We start from the raw sequence: 24,685 nt of genomic DNA, 5'->3' as shown, positions 1-24,685 counted from the left end.
TCTTCCTACTATTCTAGAATTCTATAATAAGTACTTAATATTTATAATTCTGCTCACAAATACACACATAAAACATAAAAGACAAGCTGGAATTAACCAAAGAGGATTTTAAAATTAAATAATCCATAATCCTCCTGTACTCTGAATTCATATTACACTGAACACTGTGTTCTTGCTTTTGTGTGTGTGTGTGTGTCTGTGTGTGTGTGTGCATGCACACACACAAATTTTTAATGCATGGAGGTTTTATCTTAGCAGTCTTCTGCATTGGAACATAAATGTCACCCCCAAAGCCTAAAACAAGAACAACTTTTACTCTGTAGATCAGCCTGGCAGTCTGTAAAGCTTTTATTAACAAGACCCATCTTCCTCTTCCTTATACCAAGTACTAACTAGTCTAAATGTGGCAACTATTTCCTATATCCTTATATTAAGAAGGAACATTTCACAAAAATGTCAAGGCAATACTGATAATTTCTGCTACCTATCTGCTTTGATCTATAATTTTAAGGAACTCTATAAAGCAGGTAAACTATTAATCTTTGTGAGCTTCACAATCTTCAAGGACATTTGTTCATGCAACAAAAGAGGGCAATTTTCCTTGATGTTTTGGCAGACAGCAGTCAGCAACAACCTCAAAAGCTCCTTTGCCTCATCCTACTACACAATCCTAGTTTGCAGGGCAAGTTAAGTGAAGAAGCAAGCAATGTCAAAGACTGTGCAAAGGCCTTGTCTTACCAGCATGCAGCAAAAACAATATGCCTGGCGCAGCCCCAAGTTGTACTCCTGGGACAATACTTGAAGATGTTTTGTATTCTGAAACATTTGAAAGTACTTTCACAACATCAAATGCCAAGAGAGGCACTTGTTTACTAAACTCTCAGTAGCAATGTTATCACTAGCATTGCTACTATTCGATCTTAGATTCAGGAGATCAGCAGCATGAGTTCACTGGAACAGCATTGTTTTAAACCCTGCTTTAGAAGTATTTTAGTTGCATTTCAAGAAAGAAAATACAAGCAGTCCCTGGGTTATGAACAAGTTCTATTCCTGAGAAAATGGAAATTCATCTTTAAGTTGCATTTGATGTAAGTCAGCTCACATATAGTTAGCCCTATACATTCACGGGGGTTAAGAACACAGGACCTCTGCGGAAGTGGAAAAACCATGAATATCTCCATTCCTCCCACCGTCCCAAACTCACCAGCACCTCCTCTTTGCAGCGAGAAATGCCAAAGAGATTTCCCTCTCTGGATGGGTGGAGCAGGAAGGCATGCTTTGGAGGACTCCTTTTCTACCCTGTCACATCTTTAATTATAATCATTTCTCCCAAAACTGGAGTGTTCCCACGACTACACAGGGAAGGGGGCCATTTCTCCCAAAAGGAACATAGAATATACTAAGGCAATTTCAGAAGCTTTCAAGATGTAGGGGGGTGGGGGGTGAGTGGGGATGAAAGAGAGTAAAAATGAGTTAACATCCATAATGGAGCTTGTATATCTAACTTCAGAGCAAGTCACACACACTATTTTCAGGCCTCAGCAAATATCAGATTCTAGGTACTCCAGATCTAGAACAAGAAGTTTAAAAAAGAAAGTGGCTGTAACTGGGTGGGAAGAAGGAGAGGGCTCTAAAAGGGGGAGGGTTTGCATATCTGACTAGCAATAAAGGAGCAAGAGGCCTACAGGCAGATGTGTTATTGAAGGCCAGGCAGGGATCTAGATCTGAGCAAGCAGGGTCTCAAGTAACTTGCATTACGCTCTAAAGCTGTTACTAGATTTTGAAGGGAGGAAGGGGACAGGGGACAAGATTCTAGAACCAACAGCCAGAAAATCACGTTTGCTCTACCAACTTAATATACTAAGAATAAGGAAAAGTTCATTTCTCTTCTGTCCTCTAGGGTTCTCTTGATATTAAATGTGCTGGGAAGACACAGAATATGAAAAATGGGCTTATATCTTGAACACAGTCATTCCCTGGCACAACTCTATCTCTTTCAGCTCTGGTACTGACAGCATGTTCCCCTCATATACGATGAGAAATACTGATGGAAATGTATCATCAGTTTCTCCAAGACAATAAAAGCGAGATGAGAAAATAATACTCACATTTCTTTCAGCATATTTAAATGATTTAAACCTTAGATTTACCCTTTGATTGTACAAACAAATTCAAGGATGAAAGTACTTCAAAGAGTGTTACTTTGGGATAATCAATAGATTAGGTCTTATTCACCAGCCTCCAGCTGGTTTATGCAACCACATCAAGGTTTCACCAGATAAACTTCTATGGGAGAAATGCACCTTATTTCTCAAATCAACAAAGCTGAAGCCAGCTGTGATCATTAATATCATGTATGCAAAATCACATCATTATATTCTTCCATATTAAATAACACCTACAATTATTAATGTAGATTACAATCACCACTTCAGCCAAAAATATACAGTTTCTGAGTACAATAGAAGGGTTAAAAAGATGTTATGCAGCAAGGAACCTGCATTATGAAATTTTTAAACATTTCTTTATTTTTCTTTATTTTTGCATTTCTATGCTGCCTCCTGCCCCAAATGGAGTCTTTGGGATTGGGGCTGGGACTAAAGCGAGTCTTTACTTGGCATGCTTACAAATTTTCACCTCGCTGGTATGAGGCAGAATTCAGTGGTATGCATGCAGTAAAACATCTGATGCACAGTTTATCCTGTTTACTTTGCATAGCTTATTTACAGTTTTAATTTCTGATATAAATGGAACTCAGCAAACCAATTCAATATTTCTCTATTTTACAGCTCCTAGGCAAATGAAATGCAAAGAAAAATGACAGAGATATGTCAAAGATTTTTTAATAAATCTAAAAAGAAAAGGTTTACACATAAATTTCCAGCAGAGGGTGCCACTTCGATACATAACTGAACATATATAAACCACATCCTTTCAAAAGACAATTGTTCTAGCTTCTTTACATCAAACAATGCTATAATTAGATACAGTAAACTAGAATAGTAAAGGGCAACCATTTTAATCAGGATTAGATTAATAAACGAGAGGTAGTAAAATGACAGTATCAAAATGAAAGGTAGTAATGCTGGCATTTGAAGTTGCATGGCTTCCCTTACAATATTTTTCACATTTGCAGGAACATGGGAAACTCAGTGTTGAGGTCACTTTTTCCTTAGCTGGTTTTTAAAACTAGTCACTCGCATTTCTCAAGAGTGTATATAGACACGTTACAGCAATGTAAAAAGAGTTGCATAAACTATACTCTCAGGGACTTCTCAAGAACCAAACCCAACTCTAAGCATGCTGCAAACCCTTACATATAAACATTTGAAAGGATTTCAGAACTGGAGAGTAGTTAAGAAACTTGAATATATGAAGGCTTGAATATACTAAAAATATTTAAGTGCCATTGCAGGAAGAAAGGTGAGGACCCCGAGGGTGTGGAATGGGCTTCCACGAGAGGTCGTTGAGGCCCCATCGGTGCGGGTGTTCAAGGATAGGCTGGACGTCCACATGGTGGGCATGTCGTGAGTGGAACCGGCTGGTGCCAGAGGTCAGACTAGATGGCCCGGGAGACCCCTTCTGACTCGCTCTGTTTCTGTGTTCCTATATTGATTGATTGATTCCAAAGCCAGTCAGTACTCCCTCCATCAACCTCAAAAGATAGCTCCTTGCACCCAGCTTGAGATATGCTATATCAGGATGAACAGGGAAAAGCCACAACAGATGGAAGAAGCTTTGACTAATTAAGTCATTTTGCCACAGAGTAATATTGTAATAGGTCATTACTGTATGAACTCTGGGCAGTCTTGAGCTTGCACACTCCCTTCTTACTCACAGTGTTAACTGTGTGCTCCAGTTTATCTACAAAGTGGACTAAGTTTCTGCTTCCCTAAAAAGTAATCTGATTAGTGACCCTGTCTTGTAGATGAACTGCCACACATCAGTTTACTGAAAGCAAGAATCAGATATCAGGAGTAGACACGTGAGAGGGGGAGAAAAGGAAGCATGCAGCATGGTTTGGCATTGTATTTTAATGTTCTACACACAGACACCACCACCGGAATGATGAGCCTTTCTGAATGCAAAGAAGTTGTGAAGTTAAGGGAGGAAATCATCTCTTGAGCCTCTTCAAGAGAAAATACAAAACTGAGCCACAATTATGCATTATTAACCCCCACTAATTTAAATGAGAGCCTTAAGCATATGCTTAACCTACTGGCTCCAACTGAAAGCAACAAGACTTAGAAACCCTTAATTTTGGTAGAATCATACCCTAAATTAAATTATTACATCTACTGATATACACATAAGTTACAGTCTATTGAAATTTTACAAACTTGGGCTACACATTTACCTGGGAATAACTCCCACAGAACACATTTATTCATTTTATTTATATAAACTTTTATATACCATCCTCCATAGTCAATTTGGCGCTCTGAACAGTTTACAAGAATTAAAATAATAATAATAAAGTAACAATACAATAATGATACATTTCAATAACAATACATTTCAGCAGTCCCAAAGCTGAGCCAACCAACAAAAATAAGGAATAACTAAATAATAAACAAAGATATGAATATAATTTTTATAAAAATCTGTAATTTAACAATTAAAATACATTGGGGTTTACCTTTGGGTAAACACATGCAGGACTGAAGTATTCCTGAAGATATGTTAACAGCCCAATGGAAGATGCGGATGATATTTCAGCAAAGTATTGCATTTTATTGTTAGAACAGTCTTCAAAAGAATAGCTTCCCTGCTCATCCTGCCATCACTTGTTTCCAAACACTAAATTCAGATTTTGTCTAGAGAAGGAGAACATTCTGTACTTCACTGGGATTAAAAGCTTACTTTTAAAGAAAACTAGAAGCTTGCATTCTTTCTTAGCAGGCACCAGAATTTGCAAAGAAACTCATACAGACCAATATATGATTTAATTTTTTTAGAAATGTTTCCCAGGTTCTTGCTATCCAACCCTGCCATGTTCAAAGCAATGTAAGTATAACCTGCAGTTCCAAGGACTCTTGCTTCTAGAAATTACAGGGGTGGCTACTAGGAAACAGGCCTTCTTTGTGGCATTCCAATTATGGAATACACTGTCGAAAGACCTATTATCCTATTTTTCAAATGCCAACTTAAAATAATTTATTCTCTTTTGGATTGAATCTGCCTTCAATTTTGTCGCTAGTGGTTCTTTTTTACCAAGTTTATGTGCTTTTTAGATTGGTCATTAATTTATGTGGGTTTTATCTGACCATTTTTATTGTAAGCCAGCCTAAAGACTGCAGTAGAAAGGAGAGGCATTCATACTTAAAAATAACTTTAAATCATATCTAAACACATAGTTTAAAACTGCAGAGTCAGAAAACAGCATCCATTTATAAAGAGTTGCAGAAATTTATCAATTTATTTATTTTATTAAATACATAGACCACCCATAAGGTGGGTGCTTTTAGGACAGTTTATAAATATAAAACAATAAAACAACAACCAGATAAACTTCAGGTTATAGCGCAGCATAGAAGTAGATTGAAACAAATAAAATAAATACATACTATAGTGCAATCCAACTGGGTAAGCTTTCAACCTATTCTTGGGCCATCTAGCTGAGGTGCTTCGGACAGGGAGGGGTTGGAATGCTGTCAGGATATGCTGAATGATGTGGTCCCAGTCTCTGCACCTCCCTGCAGAACACCCGTTTGCTCTTTCTCCGAAGACAGTTTGCTGACTTGGAAAAGCAGCTGGTATGGCTCTTTAACTGCTAGCTACAATGTAGAGAAGGGTAATCTGGGTGCAGATCCCCAGAACTGAGGTCAGAGCACTGTCACTGAGCTCAGATCTGGAAACTAAGGATCCCATGGCCCCCTAGGCACTGTCACTCTGCCCAACAATAGACAGAACCATGAAAATAAAACATACTAAAACATTAACAGTGCAATCCTGCGCTTTTAATATGTTTACTCAGAGGTCAGTTCCATTACTGAAGATTATTCCCAGATAAGTGAGTATGGGTAAAGTGAGTTTCTAGCATTCAAAATGTTAAAAACTTTAATCAGCATTGTTACCCCTAATGATGTTTAATAATGCAAATTCAAAAAACTTTTGAGATAAAATCCCATAAGATTTTTCAACTCTTCAGGGACCATGAATATAGGTCCTCATAAAATTAAGTACCTACAGGATAACAGTCCCTAACTACTATTTCTACCAGGTAAGAAGCCTCAACAGGTCATTTTCATCGAAAACAAAAGGCAGACTGGAACAGAGAACTGTTCCTCTCTTTCTTTTTCATTTCTACACTGCTTCCCTTTTCACATCCGATATGAACTTTTTCCTCCTAACAGAGACAGTACAGCTTTTTTCACCCTAGCAGAACAGGGGCTACAACAGGACCCTCCTCCAGCCCTTTTCATTTTGAATTCCATCCTCTGTGACAATCTTCTCATTTTACTTGGGTCTGCAAATCTATTTCAACCCTTAGGGCTATATCCAAACTGACATTACCTCTAATGTAAGTTATGTTGCACTGGTATAAGTCAGCTCTAGTGCAATGCATGTTGTTTTCCTGATGTGAAAGGTTTCCTGGGGAAACCCTTTGCATCCACTAATGCTGTGGGCATTTCCCTATGGGTCTCGTGCACCAATGCAACATAATTTATATTAATGGGAGTGTCAACCTGGATACTGCCCCCGTTTCAAACACTAATCAAGTTAAAAGCCCTGTTTAATTTTTTCTGAGTCCTGAAGAGTTAAAATGAGGTAATTCAGAATACCATACACAGAAAGTTGCATCTTATCCAAATTTAATACAAGATTTTAAAAAGACTTGTAAAAATACCAACACTTATGCCATAAAATTAAGAGAAATAAAGATACAGTATTGCTGTTTTAATGTAATAAAAAGGTGTTTTTAATAATAAAACAAACTTGCACTGGAGCAAAATGATATAAATTCAAATTGATTATACTACCTGTTTGGCACACACATCATAAAAACAGTTAATACGACTTGGTTTGTCAATGCTGGGAACTTATGGTGCTGGGATCTGATTTCATCACAGCTATGAATTTTTGTTGACAAGACTGTCAATTCAAGAGCAAACTTATTCTGAACAGTTTTCACCTTTGCTAGAACAGACCACTGTTATGCATTAAGAACCATGTAACTTAAATTTAATACTTTGCATTCAAATAGCATTGTAAATGTATGTGTTATGTTAACAAATACTGCAGAGTGAAATTCATTACCCTTCACCAACTTCTGGCCAGGGTGACTTCTTTTCTTTTCTTTTCTAACTTCTTCATATTGTTTATATTTTTTATTTATTTTATATTATTAATTTTAATTTTATATTGTTATTTTTGTATTGTATTGTATTTTATTGTGTTGTAAGCCGCCCCGAAGCTTCGGCAAGGGGCGGCATAGAAATGTTCTAATAATAATAACTAAGTATAAGAATCTAAGAACCAGCCTTCCTACTTCCCTATTCTTTAATTCATTATGATCTTGCTTCTTTTCCCTGCTCCCTCTTGGACTTTTTACTCTTTTTCATTTCCCCACTGCTCTCTCCTTCTCTGTTCACTCTATCAGCCTTGCCTTCTCCCAATCCTCACCCTGCAACACATCAGTTTCATCTGATCACAAGCTTCCAACCATCTCTACATTGAGATAACTTGTTTTATTTTCATTTTATTGCAACAGCAACAGCCTATCAAAATTTTTTTGCTGAAGAAAATATGTGAACAGTAACATAGATCTGAACAAATATTACTACTCCTTGTTGATCCTGCAGGCAACAGGTGAATTATTGGATCTGTTAATTTATTGCCAATCACTTAGCTTCACTCATTCCTCTCCTTACCCACACTGTTTTCCTTGCCCACCATCCCTACTCTAAAATATATGGAAGCACCAAGGCAAAATAATGTTTTATATCTAAAAGGTCAGCTGATAGTGTTCATTAATTTGTAAAATAAACTGGAAACCAATCAAACCTTGGAAAACTTGCAATAAAGACAAGGAAATATTAAATTCTGTAAAATAATAAACATTTGCTTACTGTACCATCTTTGCATATTTCTCTCTAGTTTTACATGAGGCATTGGCTACTCTTATACATGGACAAATGAAATTCACAGCAAAAGATCACTGGGAATAACCAAAACTGTTTTGTATCTTTACAGATAACAAGCACTTGGCAAACTTCAAGGGATGTTTGGGCTGCAGGCCTGATGAAGTCAAAGTGATGTTAGTGAATTGGAATGAGTTCAGTATGCTGATAAAAGGATGCCAGTAGCCACACCTTATTTAGTAAGATATGTACACAGACATTAACTTGTTGCTACAAACAAAAGCTTTCAGAAGGTGTTATCACCAAAGGAATAACTTTCCCCCTTTCCATATCATATCATATTCTGTTCAGCTTGGGAAAAAAGATAAATCATATCATTTCCAGAATGAAAAGAGCATCTAGAAGCCATCTGAAAGTAAAACTGCAAAGCATTCAGTATTGTCGTTTAGTGGAGTTTCCATGATATACAAGCTTAGAGGGACACACAAAATACAGTCTGAATAGCCCACAATTAGTAATTAGTTTCCCACAATTAGTAATGTTCTCTCTACTTTTGCACATATTCCACACAGAGAAACAAATACAATAATGTTCTCCAACCAAAGCAGATGGGGGTGAGGGTGGGTGGGAGTATTCAAGCAATTTCTGAGACGCTTAAGACAGTCTCTCCACATGCTGTTCTACTAAAATCCGGAGTAAGCTGTTTCATTAGTAATGCAAGTTCAGTATAACAGAATCAGAGTGACATCAACTGAACCACATTGATATAATCTGGTTTTTAGAATGAAGAGTTTGGGTTAATAAAAGGACCACCATTTGGAAATTATTTAGTTAACTTCATAGTATTCTACTGCCAAAATTTAGAGGATATTTTTTAATTTACCTGGAGATTTTTTGCTTGCTCTTGATTGCATCAAATAGGCATGACGAGGCAGTAAAGGTGAGGATGGCAAAGACATGGAAACTCCTTTGGCCAGGTTCATTCTGTAGACATCCTCACCTTTACTGCCTCGTCATGCCTATTTGATGCAATCAAGAGCAAGCAAAAAATCTCCAGGTAAATTAAAAAATATCCTCTAAATTTTGGCAGTAGAATACTATGAAGTTAACTAAATAATTTCCAAATGGTGGTCCTTTTATTAACCCAAACTCTTCATTCTAAAAACCAGATTATATCAATGTGGTTCAGTTGATGTCACTCTGATTCTGTTATACTGAACTTGCATTACTAATGAAACAGCTTACTCCGGATTTTAGTAGAACAGCATGTGGAGAGACTGTCTTAAGCGTCTCAGAAATTGCTTGAATACTCCCACCCACCCTCACCCCCATCTGCTTTGGTTGGAGAACATTATTGTATTTGTTTCTCTGTGTGGAATATGTGCAAAAGTAGAGAGAACATTACTAATTGTGGGAAACTAATTACTAATTGTGGGCTATTCAGACTGTATTTTGTGTGTCCCTCTAAGCTTGTATATCATGGAAACTCCACTAAACGACAATACTGAATGCTTTGCAGTTTTACTTTCAGATGGCTTCTAGATGCTCTTTTCATTCTGGAAATGATATGATTTATCTTTTTTCCCAAGCTGAACAGAATATGATATGATATGGAAAGGGGGAAAGTTATTCCTTTGGTGATAACACCTTCTGAAAGCTTTTGTTTGTAGCAACAAGTTAATGTCTGTGTACATATCTTACTAAATAAGGTGTGGCTACTGGCATCCTTTTATCAGCATACTGAACTCATTCCAATTCACTAACATCACTTTGACTTCATCAGGCCTGCAGCCCAAACATCCCTTGAAGTTTGCCAAGTGCTTGTTATCTGTAAAGATACAAAACAGTTTTGGTTATTCCCAGTGATCTTTTGCTGTGAATTTCATTTGTCCATGTATAAGAGTAGCCAATGCCTCATGTAAAACTAGAGAGAAATATGCAAAGATGGTACAGTAAGCAAATGTTTATTATTTTACAGAATTTAATATTTCCTTGTCTTTATTGCAAGTTTTCCAAGGTTTGATTGGTTTCCAGTTTATTTTACAAATTAATGAACACTATCAGCTGACCTTTTAGATATAAAACATTATTTTGCCTTGGTGCTTCCATATATTTTAGAGTAGGGATGGTGGGCAAGGAAAACAGTGTGGGTAAGGAGAGGAATGAGTGAAGCTAAGTGATTGGCAATAAATTAACAGATCCAATAATTCACCTGTTGCCTGCAGGATCAACAAGGAGTAGTAATATTTGTTCAGATCTATGTTACTGTTCACATATTTTCTTCAGCAAAAAAATTTTGATAGGCTGTTGCTGTTGCAATAAAATGAAAATAAAACAAGTTATCTCAATGTAGAGATGGTTGGAAGCTTGTGATCAGATGAAACTGATGTGTTGCAGGGTGAGGATTGGGAGAAGGCAAGGCTGATAGAGTGAACAGAGAAGGAGAGAGCAGTGGGGAAATGAAAAAGAGTAAAAAGTCCAAGAGGGAGCAGGGAAAAGAAGCAAGATCATAATGAATTAAAGAATAGGGAAGTAGGAAGGCTGGTTCTTAGATTCTTATACTTAGTTATTATTATTAGAACATTTCTATGCCGCCCCTTGCCGAAGCTTCGGGGCGGCTTACAACACAATAAAATACAATACAATACAAAAATAACAATATAAAATTAAAATTAATAATATAAAATAAATAAAAAATATAAACAATATGAAGAAGTTAGAAAAGAAAAGAAAAGAAGTCACCCTGGCCAGAAGTTGGTGAAGGGTAATGAATTTCACTCTGCAGTATTTGTTAACATAACACATACATTTACAATGCTATTTGAATGCAAAGTATTAAATTTAAGTTACATGGTTCTTAATGCATAACAGTGGTCTGTTCTAGCAAAGGTGAAAACTGTTCAGAATAAGTTTGCTCTTGAATTGACAGTCTTGTCAACAAAAATTCATAGCTGTGATGAAATCAGATCCCAGCACCATAAGTTCCCAGCATTGACAAACCAAGTCGTATTAACTGTTTTTATGATGTGTGTGCCAAACAGGTAGTATAATCAATTTGAATTTATATCATTTTGCTCCAGTGCAAGTTTGTTTTATTATTAAAAACACCTTTTTATTACATTAAAACAGCAATACTGTATCTTTATTTCTCTTAATTTTATGGCATAAGTGTTGGTATTTTTACAAGTCTTTTTAAAATCTTGTATTAAATTTGGATAAGATGCAACTTTCTGTGTATGGTATTCTGAATTACCTCATTTTAACTCTTCAGGACTCAGAAAAAATTAAACAGGGCTTTTAACTTGATTAGTGTTTGAAACGGGGGCAGTATCCAGGTTGACACTCCCATTAATATAAATTATGTTGCATTGGTGCACGAGACCCATAGGGAAATGCCCACAGCATTAGTGGATGCAAAGGGTTTCCCCAGGAAACCTTTCACATCAGGAAAACAACATGCATTGCACTAGAGCTGACTTATACCAGTGCAACATAACTTACATTAGAGGTAATGTCAGTTTGGATATAGCCCTAAGGGTTGAAATAGATTTGCAGACCCAAGTAAAATGAGAAGATTGTCACAGAGGATGGAATTCAAAATGAAAAGGGCTGGAGGAGGGTCCTGTTGTAGCCCCTGTTCTGCTAGGGTGAAAAAAGCTGTACTGTCTCTGTTAGGAGGAAAAAGTTCATATCGGATGTGAAAAGGGAAGCAGTGTAGAAATGAAAAAGAAAGAGAGGAACAGTTCTCTGTTCCAGTCTGCCTTTTGTTTTCGATGAAAATGACCTGTTGAGGCTTCTTACCTGGTAGAAATAGTAGTTAGGGACTGTTATCCTGTAGGTACTTAATTTTATGAGGACCTATATTCATGGTCCCTGAAGAGTTGAAAAATCTTATGGGATTTTATCTCAAAAGTTTTTTGAATTTGCATTATTAAACATCATTAGGGGTAACAATGCTGATTAAAGTTTTTAACATTTTGAATGCTAGAAACTCACTTTACCCATACTCACTTATCTGGGAATAATCTTCAGTAATGGAACTGACCTCTGAGTAAACATATTAAAAGCGCAGGATTGCACTGTTAATGTTTTAGTATGTTTTATTTTCATGGTTCTGTCTATTGTTGGGCAGAGTGACAGTGCCTAGGGGGCCATGGGATCCTTAGTTTCCAGATCTGAGCTCAGTGACAGTGCTCTGACCTCAGTTCTGGGGATCTGCACCCAGATTACCCTTCTCTACATTGTAGCTAGCAGTTAAAGAGCCATACCAGCTGCTTTTCCAAGTCAGCAAACTGTCTTCGGAGAAAGAGCAAACGGGTGTTCTGCAGGGAGGTGCAGAGACTGGGACCACATCATTCAGCATATCCTGACAGCATTCCAACCCCTCCCTGTCCGAAGCACCTCAGCTAGATGGCCCAAGAATAGGTTGAAAGCTTACCCAGTTGGATTGCACTATAGTATGTATTTATTTTATTTGTTTCAATCTACTTCTATGCTGCGCTATAACCTGAAGTTTATCTGGTTGTTGTTTTATTGTTTTATATTTATAAACTGTCCTAAAAGCACCCACCTTATGGGTGGTCTATGTATTTAATAAAATAAATAAATTGATAAATTTCTGCAACTCTTTATAAATGGATGCTGTTTTCTGACTCTGCAGTTTTAAACTATGTGTTTAGATATGATTTAAAGTTATTTTTAAGTATGAATGCCTCTCCTTTCTACTGCAGTCTTTAGGCTGGCTTACAATAAAAATGGTCAGATAAAACCCACATAAATTAATGACCAATCTAAAAAGCACATAAACTTGGTAAAAAAGAACCACTAGCGACAAAATTGAAGGCAGATTCAATCCAAAAGAGAATAAATTATTTTAAGTTGGCATTTGAAAAATAGGATAATAGGTCTTTCGACAGTGTATTCCATAATTGGAATGCCACAAAGAAGGCCTGTTTCCTAGTAGCCACCCCTGTAATTTCTAGAAGCAAGAGTCCTTGGAACTGCAGGTTATACTTACATTGCTTTGAACATGGCAGGGTTGGATAGCAAGAACCTGGGAAACATTTCTAAAAAAATTAAATCATATATTGGTCTGTATGAGTTTCTTTGCAAATTCTGGTGCCTGCTAAGAAAGAATGCAAGCTTCTAGTTTTCTTTAAAAGTAAGCTTTTAATCCCAGTGAAGTACAGAATGTTCTCCTTCTCTAGACAAAATCTGAATTTAGTGTTTGGAAACAAGTGATGGCAGGATGAGCAGGGAAGCTATTCTTTTGAAGACTGTTCTAACAATAAAATGCAATACTTTGCTGAAATATCATCCGCATCTTCCATTGGGCTGTTAACATATCTTCAGGAATACTTCAGTCCTGCATGTGTTTACCCAAAGGTAAACCCCAATGTATTTTAATTGTTAAATTACAGATTTTTATAAAAATTATATTCATATCTTTGTTTATTATTTAGTTATTCCTTATTTTTGTTGGTTGGCTCAGCTTTGGGACTGCTGAAATGTATTGTTATTGAAATGTATCATTATTGTATTGTTACTTTATTATTATTATTTTAATTCTTGTAAACTGTTCAGAGCGCCAAATTGACTATGGAGGATGGTATATAAAAGTTTATATAAATAAAATGAATAAATGTGTTCTGTGGGAGTTATTCCCAGGTAAATGTGTAGCCCAAGTTTGTAAAATTTCAATAGACTGTAACTTATGTGTATATCAGTAGATGTAATAATTTAATTTAGGGTATGATTCTACCAAAATTAAGGGTTTCTAAGTCTTGTTGCTTTCAGTTGGAGCCAGTAGGTTAAGCATATGCTTAAGGCTCTCATTTAAATTAGTGGGGGTTAATAATGCATAATTGTGGCTCAGTTTTGTATTTTCTCTTGAAGAGGCTCAAGAGATGATTTCCTCCCTTAACTTCACAACTTCTTTGCATTCAGAAAGGCTCATCATTCCGGTGGTGGTGTCTGTGTGTAGAACATTAAAATACAATGCCAAACCATGCTGCATGCTTCCTTTTCTCCCCCTCTCACGTGTCTACTCCTGATATCTGATTCTTGCTTTCAGTAAACTGATGTGTGGCAGTTCATCTACAAGACAGGGTCACTAATCAGATTACTTTTTAGGGAAGCAGAAACTTAGTCCACTTTGTAGATAAACTGGAGCACACAGTTAACACTGTGAGTAAGAAGGGAGTGTGCAAGCTCAAGACTGCCCAGAGTTCATACAGTAATGACCTATTACAATATTACTCTGTGGCAAAATGACTTAATTAGTCAAAGCTTCTTCCATCTGTTGTGGCTTTTCCCTGTTCATCCTGATATAGCATATCTCAAGCTGGGTGCAAGGAGCTATCTTTTGAGGTTGATGGAGGGAGTACTGACTGGCTTTGGAATCAATCAATCAATATAGGAACACAGAAACAGAGCGAGTCAGAAGGGGTCTCCCGGGCCATCTAGTCTGACCTCTGGCACCAGCCGGTTCCACTCACGACATGCCCACCATGTGGACGTCCAGCCTATCCTTGAACACCCGCACCGATGGGGCCTCAACGACCTCTCGTGGAAGCCCATTCCACACCCTCGGGGTCCTCACCTTTCTTCCTGCAATGGCACTTAAATATTTTTAGTATATTCAAGCCTTCATATATTCAAGTTTCTTAACTACTCTCCAGTTCTGAAATCCTTTCAAATGTTTATATGTAAGGGTTTGCAGCATGCTTAGAGTTGGGTTTGGTTCTTGAGAAGTCCCTGAGAGTATAGTTTATGCAACTCTTTTTACATTGCTGTAACGTGTCTATATACACTCTTGAGAAATGCGAGTGACTAGTTTTAAAAACCAGCTAAGGAAAAAGTGACCTCAACACTGAGTTTCCCATGTTCCTGCAAATGTGAAAAATATTGTAAGGGAAGCCATGCAACTTCAAATGCCAGCATTACTACCTTTCATTTTGATACTGTCATTTTACTACCTCTCGTTTATTAATCTAATCCTGATTAAAATGGTTGCCCTTTACTATTCTAGTTTACTGTATCTAATTATAGCATTGTTTGATGTAAAGAAGCTAGAACAATTGTCTTTTGAAAGGATGTGGTTTATATATGTTCAGTTATGTATCGAAGTGGCACCCTCTGCTGGAAATTTATGTGTAAACCTTTTCTTTTTAGATTTATTAAAAAATCTTTGACATATCTCTGTCATTTTTCTTTGCATTTCATTTGCCTAGGAGCTGTAAAATAGAGAAATATTGAATTGGTTTGCTGAGTTCCATTTATATCAGAAATTAAAACTGTAAATAAGCTATGCAAAGTAAACAGGATAAACTGTGCATCAGATGTTTTACTGCATGCATACCACTGAATTCTGCCTCATACCAGCGAGGTGAAAATTTGTAAGCATGCCAAGTAAAGACTCGCTTTAGTCCCAGCCCCAATCCCAAAGACTCCATTTGGGGCAGGAGGCAGCATAGAAATGCAAAAATAAAGAAAAATAAAGAAATGTTTAAAAATTTCATAATGCAGGTTCCTTGCTGCATAACATCTTTTTAACCCTTCTATTGTACTCAGAAACTGTATATTTTTGGCTGAAGTGGTGATTGTAATCTACATTAATAATTGTAGGTGTTATTTAATATGGAAGAATATAATGATGTGATTTTGCATACATGATATTAATGATCACAGCTGGCTTCAGCTTTGTTGATTTGAGAAATAAGGTGCATTTCTCCCATAGAAGTTTATCTGGTGAAACCTTGATGTGGTTGCATAAACCAGCTGGAGGCTGGTGAATAAGACCTAATCTATTGATTATCCCAAAGTAACACTCTTTGAAGTACTTTCATCCTTGAATTTGTTTGTACAATCAAAGGGTAAATCTAAGGTTTAAATCATTTAAATATGCTGAAAGAAATGTGAGTATTATTTTCTCATCTCGCTTTTATTGTCTTGGAGAAACTGATGATACATTTCCATCAGTATTTCTCATCGTATATGAGGGGAACATGCTGTCAGTACCAGAGCTGAAAGAGATAGAGTTGTGCCAGGGAATGACTGTGTTCAAGATATAAGCCCATTTTTCATATTCTGTGTCTTCCCAGCACATTTAATATCAAGAGAACCCTAGAGGACAGAAGAGAAATGAACTTTTCCTTATTCTTAGTATATTAAGTTGGTAGAGCAAACGTGATTTTCTGGCTGTTGGTTCTAGAATCTTGTCCCCTGTCCCCTTCCTCCCTTCAAAATCTAGTAACAGCTTTAGAGCGTAATGCAAGTTACTTGAGACCCTGCTTGCTCAGATCTAGATCCCTGCCTGGCCTTCAATAACACATCTGCCTGTAGGCCTCTTGCTCCTTTATTGCTAGTCAGATATGCAAACCCTCCCCCTTTTAGAGCCCTCTCCTTCTTCCCACCCAGTTACAGCCACTTTCTTTTTTAAACTTCTTGTTCTAGATCTGGAGTACCTAGAATCTGATATTTGCTGAGGCCTGAAAATAGTGTGTGTGACTTGCTCTGAAGTTAGATATACAAGCTCCATTATGGATGTTAACTCATTTTTACTCTCTTTCATCCCCACTCACCCCCCACCCCCCTACATCTTGAAAGCTTCTGAAATTGCCTTAGTATATTCTATGTTCCTTTTGGGAGAAATGGCCCCCTTCCCTGTGTAGTCGTGGGAACACTCCAGTTTTGGGAGAAATGATTATAATTAAAGATGTGACAGGGTAGAAAAGGAGTCCTCCAAAGCATGCCTTCCTGCTCCACCCATCCAGAGAGGGAAATCTCTTTGGCATTTCTCGCTGCAAAGAGGAGGTGCTGGTGAGTTTGGGACGGTGGGAGGAATGGAGATATTCATGGTTTTTCCACTTCCGCAGAGGTCCTGTGTTCTTAACCCCCGTGAATGTATAGGGCTAACTATATGTGAGCTGACTTACATCAAATGCAACTTAAAGATGAATTTCCATTTTCTCAGGAATAGAACTTGTTCATAACCCAGGGACTGCTTGTATTTTCTTTCTTGAAATGCAACTAAAATACTTCTAAAGCAGGGTTTAAAACAATGCTGTTCCAGTGAACTCATGCTGCTGATCTCCTGAATCTAAGATCGAATAGTAGCAATGCTAGTGATAACATTGCTACTGAGAGTTTAGTAAACAAGTGCCTCTCTTGGCATTTGATGTTGTGAAAGTACTTTCAAATGTTTCAGAATACAAAACATCTTCAAGTATTGTCCCAGGAGTACAACTTGGGGCTGCGCCAGGCATATTGTTTTTGCTGCATGCTGGTAAGACAAGGCCTTTGCACAGTCTTTGACATTGCTTGCTTCTTCACTTAACTTGCCCTGCAAACTAGGATTGTGTAGTAGGATGAGGCAAAGGAGCTTTTGAGGTTGTTGCTGACTGCTGTCTGCCAAAACATCAAGGAAAATTGCCCTCTTTTGTTGCATGAACAAATGTCCTTGAAGATTGTGAAGCTCACAAAGATTAATAGTTTACCTGCTTTATAGAGTTCCTTAAAATTATAGATCAAAGCAGATAGGTAGCAGAAATTATCAGTATTGCCTTGACATTTTTGTGAAATGTTCCTTCTTAATATAAGGATATAGGAAATAGTTGCCACATTTAGACTAGTTAGTACTTGGTATAAGGAAGAGGAAGATGGGTCTTGTTAATAAAAGCTTTACAGACTGCCAGGCTGATCTACAGAGTAAAAGTTGTTCTTGTTTTAGGCTTTGGGGGTGACATTTATGTTCCAATGCAGAAGACTGCTAAGATAAAACCTCCATGCATTAAAAATTTGTGTGTGTGCATGCACACACACACACAGACACACACACACACACAAAAGCAAGAACACAGTGTTCAGTGTAATATGAATTCAGAGTACAGGAGGATTATGGATTATTTAATTTTAAAATCCTCTTTGGTTAATTCCAGCTTGTCTTTTATGTTTTATGTGTGTATTTGTGAGCAGAATTATAAATATTAAGTACTTATTATAGAATTCTAGAATAGTAGGAAGAAAAGGAAAGTAAAACTTATATAGTCCATTCTACCAACATACGTATATGTTCATAGGGATGAAGTGGGGAGAAGATGTAGCAAAATTATATATTCTTGAGGAAGTTAATGGAAGAACACACTACAGGTCTTCAGCACTTTCCTTAAACTGATTGTCAGGTGGTGGTGGCAGTTTTTAAGTAACCCATACTTACTAAAGAAGCACTTAAACCTTCTGGCAGTTTCAGTAGGCATGGGAGCCATCTGTTTCAACAAGGAGATGCTTAAATTATGCCACGTCCTGCTCCCATTGCATCTATACAGAGTCCTCTAGTGGAGCTGATTTTGACCTTTATTATAGTGTAGCTCAGCTTGGGACCAGAATACCCGAAAAGCTGCTTGTTTCCGCATGTGCCTGCACGTGTATTCAGATCTTCAGAGCTGGCTGTTATTTGATTGCCCCAATATCTAAGATGTGGCAGGTGACCACATGGCAAAGGCCCTATTCATGGTAGCACCATAAATGTGGAAAAGAAATGTCCCCAGGGACGCTCATCTAACCAGGAAAAGAAGTTCTGGATGATTTGTAAAGCTTGTATTAGTTGCTTTTATGTTGCTTGGCGTTTGTTTATTATATAGGAGCCTTGTCCCCCAAAACCCTCCATAAACAGCACATTGTACGCCTTCCCAACTACTTGTCTTTTTCTGCAGATGCTTTCAGCTTTTGCAGCCTGAGGATGTGGAGAGAGCTTTTTTAAGTGCAAGGCTGATTAGATTTGTCCCTTGCCCATTGTTGATTGAGGGCAAGGACAGTTGAGGAAATACAGCTGTTAAATATGACCTTGAAAGAGGGTATAGCTTCATTTATATGTCATTATGTAGCATCCTCCCAAGGGGGGGTGGCAGTTGCTAGTAGGATTATTTATCTAAAACATTTGTATGCCGCCCACTTGTGCCACAGCATCTCTGTGCATTTCTCTATGCACCTCTGTGCAGAAAAAGATTGAACCAGAAGAAGAAAAAGGAATCACCAGGTTGGGGGCACTTTGGCTGAACTGTAGTTCAAAGCAGACTGAAATTGATGGAGATGGTCAGTCTTGTCCCAGAAATATATGTATTTGAGTTTTTATTATTTATTTATTTTATTAAAACATTTCTATGCCGCCCCTTGCCGAGGCCTCAGGGCGGCTTACAACATCAAATAAAATACAAAATACATTAAAACAATAACAATTAAAATATATACAGTAAAATAAAATAAGCCGCCCTGGCCGAATAAAATTCAATAATATTAACATTTAAAATGCTGCTTAAATAAAAAGGTCTTCGCCTGGCGCCGAAAAACAAATAACGACGGCGCCAGGTGGACCTCTCTGGGGAGCGCATTCCATAACTTAGGCGCCACCGCTGAGAAAGCCCTCCTCCGAGTAGCCACCCTCCTAATTTCCTTCACTGAGGGCTCCCGGAGGAGGGCCTCTCCCACTGATCTCAAGGGGCGGCTGGGCATATATGGACATAAGCGCTCCTTCAGGTAACCAGGACCCAAGCCGTTTAGGGCTTTATAGGTCATCACCAACACCTTGAATTGGGCCCGGACTTCAATGGGAAGCCAATGAAGCTGCCAGAGAACTGGAGTCATGTGAGCATAGCGTCCAGTTCCCGTCAGCAGCCTGGCAGCTCTATTTTGAACCAATTGAAGTATCCGGACCGTCTTCAAGGGTAGCCCCACGTAGAGCGCGTTACAGAAGTCAAGGCGGGAAGTCACCAGTGCATGAGTCACTGTTGCGAGGCTGTCGTGCTCCAGATAGGGGCACAGCTGATGGATCAGCTGAAGCTGGAGGAAAGCGCTCCTCGCCGCTGCTGTTACCTGAGCTTCGAGTGAAAGCTCCGGGTCGAGGAGCACTCCCAAGCTGCGGACCTTATAAGTTGCTACGCATGTCTAAGCACCATGCCTTTAGAATGGGATATTGAATGTTGGTTAGGAATTTTCAAGGATAATTAGGAAAAGGTGAGGGCTTTTTACTACCCCCATCATTACTTTAGCAGTTATTTGGCTGGCAGGAGAAACATCATAGCCACAGCTTAGAAAACCATTTCTCATAGACTGATGAGGAAAAGATACACCAGTCTTCCTTCCACCATCCCTCCAGTTTTTCTCAGCCTTGTATGGCTAGACTGAAATAAAAACTAGATGAGTGAGACAGTTATTATTTTTTTATTCTTCTGGACCTCTGCCTTTAATACAATTGACAATGGTATTCTGGACCATCTGACCAGAATGATTCTTGTATATGTAGATCTAATTTGTCCTAGAGTGCTGCTTTCTAATTTTTGCTTGACACAATGGTGTTTAGATTATATTGATACAGTGTTCAACTGTACAATAGACCATTGGGGAAAATTAGTATGGGGAGCTGGGGTTCAGTGTCATAGGTATGCTTATGAAATTCTAGATCTTAGCTTTCTCTTCCTTCCTGTTCAAATGTTTTGTTTTATTTTATTTATTTATTTATTTATTTATTTATTTATTTAAACATTTCTATGCCGCCCCTTGCCGAAGCCTTGGGGCAGCTCACAGCAGAAATAAAATACAATAAAATACAAAAATAACAATATAAAATTAAAATAAATAACAGTATAAAAAGTCACCCTGGCCAGATAAATAAGCAAATATTGTTAACAATTAAAATGACGTTTAAATAAAAAGGTCTTTGCCTGGCGCCGAAAAACAAATAACAACAAATATTTATCGATTTATATCCTGCCTTTTTCCTACAAAGGGCTCAAGGCAGCTTACATCATTCTCCTCCTCCATCTTATCCCCACAACAACCACCCTGTGCGGTAGGTTGGGCTGAGAGTCTGTGACTGGCCCAAAGTCACCCAATGGGCTCCTTGGCTGAGCGGGGACTAGAACCCAGATCGACTGAGTTCCAGTCCCGTGCTCTTAACCACTACACCACACTGGCCTAACCACAGGATGGTTGGACAGGATGTCTCCTAACAGAGAGACATAGCATAGGCAAGTCAGTAAGACTACTAATCATGAGATAAGGATGAAGTCTCACTGGGGCAGGGTTGCACCCCTTCTGAAGAAATCCACATCTTAGGAATGCTTTTTCTGGATCCAGTGTTGCTTCTGGTTGGCCAGGTGACAACTGTGGCTAGGTGTGCCATTGCCAAGCCTAGTCTGGTAGACCAGTTGTGCCTGCTGCTGAAAAAGGGGCACTTGGCTATAATCATGCATGTCATAGTTATTTCAAGGTTGAATTACTGTAGCATACCTTTGAAAAGTTCAACTGTTACAAAATGTGGCAGTGAAAGTGATAACCAGAGCCAGATTTGTGTAACATATTTCTCCATTGTTCTGCCCATACTGGCTTCTAGGTAATTTCTAATCCTAATTCAAAGTCTTTTAAAACTTGATCAGTTTGGGACCAAATTACCTGAAGGATCTGTTTGCCAAGCCTTTGGATTCCCTGTCCTGTAGAATCAGAATGGCCTTTTCCCTTGGTGGCCTTTAGATACCAGACCAAAATAGCTTTTCAGTATGTGGGCCTTAATGATTTAACTCATTCCTTAATTTGGCTGAAGAATATTACAGTTCTTGTTATTTTCTGTGTTGTTCAGTTTGATTCCTAGTGTTTAGCTCACATGAATTGTTCCCAGATTATTGTGTAAACTGTTTTGGGCATCACACTGTGAACTGGAAACATGGGATATAAATATTTTAATAAAGATGTACAAAAATATTGATTAAAATCAATAAGTTGCCCTGATGAAGATTATCTGTCAGTATTCTAATTGTACAGACCAGCCTTTCCAAAGCTGGGTTCTCCTGATATTTGGACTGCAACACCCCTTAGCTGCTGCCTGGGTGACTAGTGGTCAAGGTTGACTGGAGTTGTAATGCAAAACATCTGGAGGGAGTAGATTGAGGAAAGCTGGTATAAATGATCTTACCTGCACGATCCTCTCTGGCTGGACAGTTTAACAAATCATGCAAAATAAATAAACAAACCACCCATCTTTTGTTTGAACAGGTTTATCATTTCTGCTTCTCTGACTCTTACTTGAATAACATATGCAAGATACTGCAGGCATCATATCTCATAGTGTTTCCCTTTGTGTTGGCAGCTAGCTCTTCAATTGGTAGTCTTTGATGCTCCAGAGAAAGTGACAGGAAAAGGGGTGATTCTGTTAAGGTGGGTGGTCAGTCTTTCAATCAGTGAGCCATGACAAGGGTACTGTAATAAAAGACAAGACTATGTTAAAGTATGTTTTCTACTCTGTCTTTAACCCAGGGTGGCTTTATGTTCACACAACTGTTCTGAAATGCTTATTTATTTATTGTTGTGAGCTGCCCTGAGGCTTAGGCGAATGGGGCGGCATAGAAACTTCAGAAGGAAGGAAGGAAGGAAGGAAGGAAGGAAGGAAGGAAGGAAAGAATGAATTCCACCACTGCATGCAAAACATGGTTAAAGGCTTACAAATTCGACCTTATTTTAATATCCACATGTAGCCATTATGCAGAGTTCATCTAATGTTCCTCTGCTAATGCAGACACACATGCATAACACCTCTAATGTCTTAGAATTCCACACAAATTTGTAATACGCCATTTGCTGAATAGTACCTCAAATGTGAACAACTGAAATTTTTATAGCTACTGTTTACTGGAAAACAGGGCGTCTTAATTATTTACACAGCAATCATATGCACTAGTTACGCCTGCTGAATGGGGAAGGATTGTTTCTAAATCCTATTGTGTCCATGCAATTAAAAGCTGCAACTGCACGAAGGGCCTGGGAAGAAAGGAAGCATCTTGTTAGAGCATGAATGTGTCATACAGTTACTTGGGTGAGACGGTTTCTATGAGCCTATCATTCTTTGTGTGTCAAGTTGCATATGAGTGCATGTACATGTCTTTTTCTTCCCAGACTTTTCTTCTGGATGCCTTGTAGCCAGCTTGCAAGCCTGGAATGTGTTGTATATTATTCCACTGAGCTATAGTTTCCCATACATCCTATTCAGTACTAATCTATATGCCTGAGTTCTTGAGCACATTGCTTGGAGTGAAGGGGCATTTCATCGGTTAGGTCTGCAGGGTGCTACAAAAGTCCCATTGTGTACTTTTTTCTTTTTGGTCTGGCTGTAGCTGTGTGGTTAGGGTATTGATCTTCAGTATGAGAACTTTTGATTATAGCCTGCTGCCTCTGTGTATTGGCTTGGTTGCAATGTCATGGTTATAGTGTTGCCCTTTGTAGAAAAGCCTGGCTCAGATCTGCAAGACCCAACTCAGGAAGATTGGTCATGTATTTGCCTTTGCATTTTAATGGGGGTGGCCTTTTTCATGCCAAAGCAAATGAAGCAATGGATTTAGTACCAAATGCAAAAATGACGGCTTGGAAGATGAGATTGAAGCAAAGCTTCAGACTAACAGGATCTTAATTTTTCAGTAGCGGCTGAGCACAGTAATGGCTTGCTCAGCTCTTCCACTTGGCAAATGGACTTGACAAATGACCTCCCATTCTGAGCAGAGTTTCTCTCTCAAAATCCAACATCCAGACCTGTCCACAATCAAGATGATCATTTGCAGAATTTGCCTATAGCTGAGAAAATAGCTTTACCCTCAGGGTTACGTGAACTTTTGACTGCTGTTAGAAAACCAACCATGAGTATATCCTGTGCAAAAAAGTGGACTTCTTTTTAGAACTTTGTAACTGCTGTACAGATCAAACCCTGCAACTGCTCTGTTGAGCATGTTCTTAATTTCCCTTTCTTTTTGTTTGAAAAGGGTCAAAGGTGTCTTCATTGTGAGTCTGTAATTTTGGCCTATCACCAGCCTATAGATGGTTCCTCAGTTGTTTCCTCACCCAGTTATCCAACCAGTTATTCATGGAGTCAGCAATGCGCTCCATTGATCTAGAAGCTGGTGCCTCAATGGATTCTGTTGGTTGTTCTCCATACCTTTGTAGGGAAAACATCTGAGCCACTGGAAATGACAGATCTCCACCTCCTCTTTTGAAGAGCTGCAATCTTGCTAGCAGTCACCTCAGCTAGGAGGGCAACTGAAATATGTGGTGTCCAGATTGGCCCAGCATATGTCGTGTTCCATAAGAATATGGTGGCTCTTTGTTCCAGTATTGCTTTTCTGCCCAGGGTTGTTTCGGACTTCCATTAAAACAGGATATCAGGGGGAAAAGCCTGTCTTTTTTTCCTGCGGCATTTTCAGAGATGGAACAAACGTTTTACACTTTGGACACCAGGAGGGACCTGGCTTTCTACTACCCCAGAACTAAATCTTTCCCTCAGTCTCCATGTTTATTTTCTTGTAATGGGGGGGGCAAAGGAAAGAGCTTCCTGTTTCTAAGAGACTGTGGTGGATTGTCCAGACTATCCCACTAGCCTATGAGCTGGCAGTCTCTAGCCTGTAAACTATGTGGGAGTACATATTGCAAAGGAATGCACAACCTCCATTTCATTTGCTACAGGGGTCTCAAATGACTGCCAAGCTGCAACTTGGTCTGTAGCATTAACTTTAATTCATCACTACTGCTTGGATGTCCAGGCAAGGGCTCTTTTGGTCATGCAGTCATAA

General features: G+C 38.4%; 2 protein-coding genes across 2 annotated transcripts in view; one reads left to right on the top strand and one right to left on the bottom strand.

Moving 5' to 3' along the window:
- LOC123021709 (protein TANC1-like) overlaps window positions 1-9,101 on the bottom strand; it is an 81,188-nt gene extending 72,087 nt beyond the window's left edge. The window contains exon 1 of the mRNA XM_044426733.1: window positions 8,968-9,101. Coding sequence (XP_044282668.1) covers window positions 8,968-9,067 — 100 coding nt within the window. The 5' untranslated portion in view covers window positions 9,068-9,101. The remainder of the gene's footprint in view (window positions 1-8,967) is intronic.
- The window catches only part of LOC123021710 (protein TANC1-like), an 81,190-nt gene continuing 65,510 nt past the window's right edge, over window positions 9,006-24,685 (top strand). Inside the window, exon 1 of the mRNA XM_044426737.1 lies at window positions 9,006-9,141. Coding sequence (XP_044282672.1) covers window positions 9,111-9,141 — 31 coding nt within the window. The 5' untranslated portion in view covers window positions 9,006-9,110. The remainder of the gene's footprint in view (window positions 9,142-24,685) is intronic.

This window comes from Varanus komodoensis, unplaced genomic scaffold (genome assembly GCF_004798865.1).
Source record: "Varanus komodoensis strain SLA01 unplaced genomic scaffold, ASM479886v1 scaffold176, whole genome shotgun sequence".
In the NCBI taxonomy this organism is placed as follows: Eukaryota; Metazoa; Chordata; class Lepidosauria; order Squamata; family Varanidae; genus Varanus; species Varanus komodoensis.
The sequence above is the reverse complement of the archived record's forward strand: the minus strand, read 5'-3'. Positions and strand labels throughout refer to the sequence as shown.